The sequence below is a fragment of the Filicampus tigris genome, chromosome 18 (genome assembly GCF_054856515.1).
Source record: "Filicampus tigris isolate MCC_2025a chromosome 18, RoL_Ftig_1.0, whole genome shotgun sequence".
Lineage (NCBI taxonomy): Eukaryota > Metazoa > Chordata > Actinopteri > Syngnathiformes > Syngnathidae > Filicampus > Filicampus tigris.
In genome coordinates this window covers 2,174,069-2,180,246 of record NC_141234.1, presented here as the reverse complement: position 1 = coordinate 2,180,246, position 6,178 = coordinate 2,174,069, and the positions used below count along the sequence as shown (strand labels likewise).

The 6,178-nt window shown below is 41.1% G+C and overlaps 1 protein-coding gene across 16 annotated transcripts in view; it reads left to right on the top strand.

Moving 5' to 3' along the window:
* Positions 1-810: 810 nt before the first annotated feature.
* Positions 811-6,178, top strand: part of clasp2 (cytoplasmic linker associated protein 2) — a 37,412-nt gene continuing 32,044 nt past the window's right edge. For 13 of the 16 annotated variants that reach the window (XM_086013945.1, XM_086013953.1, XM_086013940.1 and 10 more), the window contains exons 1-3: positions 811-1,618; positions 5,251-5,329; positions 5,949-6,052. In XM_086013945.1, the coding sequence (XP_085870071.1) occupies positions 1,421-1,618; positions 5,251-5,329; positions 5,949-6,052 (381 nt within the window). In that variant the 5' untranslated portion in view covers positions 811-1,420. The remainder of the gene's footprint in view (positions 1,619-5,250; positions 5,330-5,948; positions 6,053-6,178) is intronic. The other 3 variants (XM_086013954.1, XM_086013948.1, XM_086013955.1) reach the window with 2 other exon arrangements.

The window sequence follows — 6,178 nt, the reverse complement described above, 5'->3', positions numbered from 1 at the left end:
TCTCGAATTGAGAAATAAAGAATACACCAAAATGTAAAGACATTAGAAGTACAAAGACAAACACAAAAATAGGACATAAATTAGGAAAACAATACACAAAAGTAGAGAAAGATTAGACATTAAAGGTAATGACAAAAAAAAAACAATCCTGTAAAATACAGAACAAATACACAATACAAAATATAAGATGAAAATTACAAATATATCTAGAGAAAATGCTTAACTCAATTTGTTTATTTATTATTTATGTACATGCATTGCGGTAAGATAAGGTGTCATATGTCCAATAGGTAGCAGCAAATATCTGCGGCAGTAGAAATCTAAAGTAGGTACAGCATAAAATGAAAATTAAAAAAAATAAGAGATTAACAATACAAATATACGAAAAATAAATGCATTTTACAAAAAAATGTAAAATACAAAAAATATAAGAACAATACATTTTAAACGAATAAAAGGAATATTAAATACAACAATTATTTTAAAAAATACAAAAAATGTAACAAAAATATAGAAACACTCAATTAAAATAAAACAGGAAAAAATAGACAAATGTTAGGGAACAACGTTCACATGCATTGCGGTGAGCCAAACTGTCGTACGGACAAATGACCGACGGGCGGCAGCAACGATCCACTTTGGAGGCAGACACGCTCACACGATAATGTAATTGTTCCACTTAACATAAAACCTCCACAAAATAATAAATTTGTTTTAAGTATTTATTTCAAATAACCAGCACGTTTCAAATCTATCTACATATTATTTACTTCAGGCATCGTACCGGACAGCTGTGCGGCGTCTCAGGACCCCGGTGGTTAGCTACCGGAGACTAGAAAGAGCGACTCGCCTCGGCATAAATGCGCTTGTTTCCCGGACGGCGCAGAGCCATCCTACCTCTCACGCTGCCACAAACGACGTTGGCCCGCATTCTTCAGTCCTCTTCGGAGTGGAGCGAAAACTTCCCCCACCGGAAGGACGCAGCCGAGGGGCTTTTCTTGAGACTTTTCCAACCTCCTTTTTTGCTAGGAAGTGGGACCCCCTGACGCTAAAGGCCCGACGCTAGCCAAATTAGCCGGCTGCTAGCTGGTGTTTTCAGGCGGGGATTTTTGAAAAACACGGAATTTCCGCCACAAACACACGCTTTATATCGGACTTTATACGGGACTTTTGCATCTTTTAGGACGTGGGAAGTGTTTTTGAAGTGCTTAATGTGAGGTTTTAGTTGGAAGAAGACACAGGGATGACTCCGGAGCCAAGTTGTCAACTGCAGCTCGCGGCGGACTAATTGATGGTCGCGAACATCCAAGAGACGTAGTCCACACCGCGTAGACCACCGACACATCCGCGGGACTATATTAACTGACACGGGGTCTCGCTTGCTAGCGGCTTTTTCCGCCCCTGCCAACCCCCCCACGAGATGGAGGACCGTGACAATATGGACTACTTCTACCAGCAGGTGCTGCAGAAGGATGTCACCCGCCGGCTGCAGATCGGACAGGAACTCATTGACTACCTGAGCGACACCTCTCGCTCGCCGGATGTGGAGCAGGACAAACCCCGGCTGGACAAGACCGTCGACGAGCTCACTGGCTGGGTCAACTCCAGCAATTTCAAGGTGAGGGCGAAGAACAGTCAAGTATTGTAAAGTAACACAAACATATTAGACAGTCACAAAATATCAGGAAAAATACATTTGAAACGAATGCAAATGATTTAAAAAGTTGAAATAAAACACCTGTAAAACTGAATTCCAGAGAAGAAATTAATACATAATACAAGTTGAGGAGGGAAATACACAAATATTAAACCAAAAAATTGAACAAACAGAAAAAAACAGACTATAAAATATGAATTCAAGATAGGAAATTAGTGGTCAACAATAGTCTAATGCTAAACTATTAGAAAACACTACAAAAAATACACATAATTTTAGACAAAAAAAATAATAAAAATAATAGAACATAATGCCAAAATGTTGGACAACAATGGTTAAAATACAACAAAATTCAAGGTTGTCCAATTGGAAAAAAATAGTCATCAGGAAAAATAGAGATGTTCGTCTGAAATATTAGACAATTATACATTCAGAAACTGACAAATGTGAGATGAGAAATTCACAAATACGAGCAGAAATGTTGATTGCAAAAACTTCTAAAATATTTGACCAAAATAATTAGATGAAAAACTCAAATATAGTATGAAAAAAGACAAACTTAGATGATGAATACATTAACAATAGAAAACATGCAGAAATTTTAGATGAAACATTCAAATATATTGGGAAACGCATATATAAAATTGAAAAATGTCATCACAAAAGAGGACAAATATTTACCAAAAAATGTAATTTTTTGGGGTGAAAAATACAATGAAACATGCAAATATTTGGAGAAATTACCAAAGTATTTTCAAATCCAAAGAACGAATATCACTGTCATGTGTGTGGTTTTCCCTCATTTTTCGTATTTCGCTTTCTCCTCGTCACGCAATGCTGCAAAAAACAGTGTCTTGTTACCTGATTTGGACAAACATTGTTCTTTGGGGTCTCGTTTTGCATTAGTAGCATCCCCTAACCATAAAAATGCATTTCATATTTGTGGGCTTAGTCTGACGAGCCCATTGTCAGATTGCAGACTGCTCCCCCCACACTGTATGGGATGGGGGAGGGGTCATGGGAGGAATCCATCCCAGCCATCCTGCCTGTGCTCTCTGAGTCCTTCTGTATGCTTACTCTGCATCACTGTGTGTGCCATATCGGAAAAAAACCCCACTGGAAAAGGACTCGTTTTGCCAAAATCAACACTCCCATCCTGAGTGCCAGTCAAAACATTCCCCAATGTTGTTTTCAATCGATTAATGAGGTCTGCACTGATAGTTTTTCTTTTCTTTTTTTTCCTAGAAAGCACATCTCATCATATGTGACGAATCAAATAAAATTCATTTGGCTGTCACCACCATAAAAATCTTCTTTACTGTTTTGAGTAGCGTTAACAACATTCGTAATGGTCATAAATGTTTCTTAAACACTGTAAAAGGGTCTATGACTTTTGCTTGTTTTTCCTGTGTTCAGCCTGACCGCTGGAAATCGTACTTTTGACCTTTCCCCCCGCCCCACAAAACATAATGTCAAAGCATTTATCATGGTACCAGACAAATAAGTCAACTGACAAATAAAATTCACGTTCATGTCATTTCCAACAGGAAAAATTGGCTAATGATCAAGTTGACAAATGAAAATCGCATTTAGTGCTGCCTGCTCTGCTTGGAGTCTTTTGGCTGTTTGGCTGCGAGTCAGGAAACACAAGAAGACATTTGAGGAAATGAAAACTCCTCACGGTTCAAAACGAGAACTTGTGTTTCTGTTCAACAAAGCGCGATGCGTTCCAGTGGAAAAATCCTGTCGTACAGCTTTCGGCGAGAATACATAATCCGTCATTCCCATCTCCAGCTGTTGGAAATGCTTCCAACCTCAGACCCGACGCCATACAGTAACTAGAGACTCGGGTGAAAACAAAGAGGTGATGAAAAGATGCAGGGTGTCGGGGACGGATTGGACGTTTATTGGAGGACGAGGCGACCGTCACCTTTGGTCGTCAAGATGGCACGTCGATTAAATCGACTAAGGGTGTTTGCTTCAAGCTGTTTATTTGTCATTTCAGTCAAATGTGGATAGGGTTGGGCATCATTTGAATTTGGATGATTCCGATTCCGGTTCTTTGATTCGATTCCGGTTCCTAACGATTCTCGATTCCGGCAAAAAAATGAGTTATTTTTGGACAAATCACATGAACTTCTCTGTTCTTCAATTTCATGAACTTTTTACTATTTGTGAAATTTACCATGGATTATTCAAAGGGCTGTTTTTTACCAGTATATTTATTTGAATACATTTTTTGTATTATTGTTTATTATTATTTTTCACAAGAGCTTTATTTTTGAGAAGTTCAAGACAATAATGCAGCTGTTACTGAAAACATGGTACTGAACATCAATGGTACTGAACGTCCCTAAATGTGTACGATATTTTCATGTGGAAAGAAGAAAAGTCGGACGTGCACGCTGCGATAGACTAGCGTACTTTCTTCAGTCATCTACCAGATGATGGTTACTGCAGAACCGACAACTAAAACAAGCAAATTTTGCACAGTATTAAGCACCAAAATGTTCGCTATCTTCATAGTAATGGGATCATTTCAGTACCGTATCAAGGTGCTTTATGCAGATGTAGTATAGAAGTCTGATTTTTGCTCTCGTGGCAGCACTTCAGTTGCTAATCTCTGTATCATGCTAATCTAGCTAATGATGCCGGTGAGATGATTGTTTTCGCTAGCAGCTGTTGTTGATTTACGTCACGACCGAATCGGATTACGCAAGGACGATTAAAACACAAAGTGGTCTCTCTGGACTTTCTGTGTGGACCCCCCTAAGCCCTCCCCGAACTTAAATTCTGCCCACCAATTAGCAAACTGAGCCGACGTACGTCCCCCTCACAAAGGAGGCCATTGATTCCCATCAGAATATTCCAGAATTCCTCCTTTTTTCTTTTTTTTCTTTTCTGAAAGCACTACAGATGCTGCGTGTAATGCTTTGGACTGTAGGCTTCGTCTGTCAACATGGCCAGATTCCTCTCCATTGGGCCTTGGTGGAGGTCACACCACTTACCTGCCTTTGACTAAAATAGGCAAGGGGCTGTGGCCGACCCTCCGCGCTCTGGAGTTTTTATAGTCAAGCTGGCTCGCGCGACGCCAAAACAAGCATTCCATTCCGTGTGCGCGGATGGGATCCCCATCAGAAAAAGTGCGCTGGTGGAAAAAGTCGACGTCGCCACGTCAGATGGGAAAGCAGACCCCCCCCCAAGTCCCTACAAAACCCTAAACCCCTTGTCTTTTCCTTCTCATGTGGCGTTTATTTTTTGTTTTTTTAAAAACTTTTTAAAGCTTAAAGTGCACTGTTTGGGAACTAGCATTAGCTAGTTCTCACACAGTGTATTTAAAATGAACATAAATAAAATATTTTTAAAAAATTAAGTTTTGGATTGTGTCTAATGTACGGTACAGTGTGTGCGACATAAAATATATGCAAAAAAAAGAAATTTAATTTATTCTATTTTTTTTATTTTAAAAAGTACTTGACTTCGAGGAGTGAATAAAAAAAACTAGAAAACATTGTTCCATTATTATTTATTATATCATTTATTTGGACATTGGTTTGAATGTTCACGGCCAAGGCTTTTCTGCTTTTTAACAGGTGGCGCTGTTGGGCATGGACATCTGTGCAGCTTTTGTTGACCGCCTCGGCGAGCGCTTCCGAGGTTACCTGGGGACAGGTGAGCGAGCCAGTCCAGCCAAACCAAAGTCATTTTGTTGACAACGCTTTGAGAGTCCCGTCAGCCAAGTTTTGTGTCGACCTTTGATGGCCGCTGTGTGTGTTAGTCAGTGACTGTCATCTGTGTCAGCCACCCCGGCGCTCGTCACAACACTTGCACTCCCCCACACGTGCGCGCAGTCAGCCACGTCACTTTTATTTCTGTTTTCTCAAAAGCTGGTCTCCCTGCAACCGCTCCCAAACAGCGGCTTGGCATGCTGAGAAAAGGCGGCTGACAATATCCAGTGCAACTAAGTGCATTGTATTGATCTTGAAAACGACAAGCGCTCGCCGTGCTCTCTTACTGACGTCGGCTGAAAAAGGAGCAATTAAACAAGTGGAGTGTAAGCCTTTTAAGCCGCGCTACAGCCCCTGATGCAACACAACAAGCATCCCCCACGTTTAAACCCCTCATTATTTGCCCTTGTTACCATGACAGCGCACTGTTATGCGAGCACATGGACAAGAAAAGCAGGGATGACGTAGTCTCACTTTACTACACGCCTACTGACTCATCACTGTCATTAGAAAGATGTCCACAGGAGGGCACTCCTCATTGTTTTTGTCCTGCCTGTGTGTAGTCCTGCCAGCGCTGGTGGACCGGCTGGGCGACGGCAAGGACCAAGTCCGGGAGAACAGCCAAGCGCTCATCCTTCACTGCATGGAGCAGACGGCCTCGCCCATGGTAAAGCTCTCGATCAACAAGCACCAGACTGACTCATTTGCGGACACTGTAAAATGAATTTGTGTAAAAGAGCCTCAGTCCGTAGTAGTGTCATTACCACGGAGCGCTCTAGCGCCCTCTTTTGGC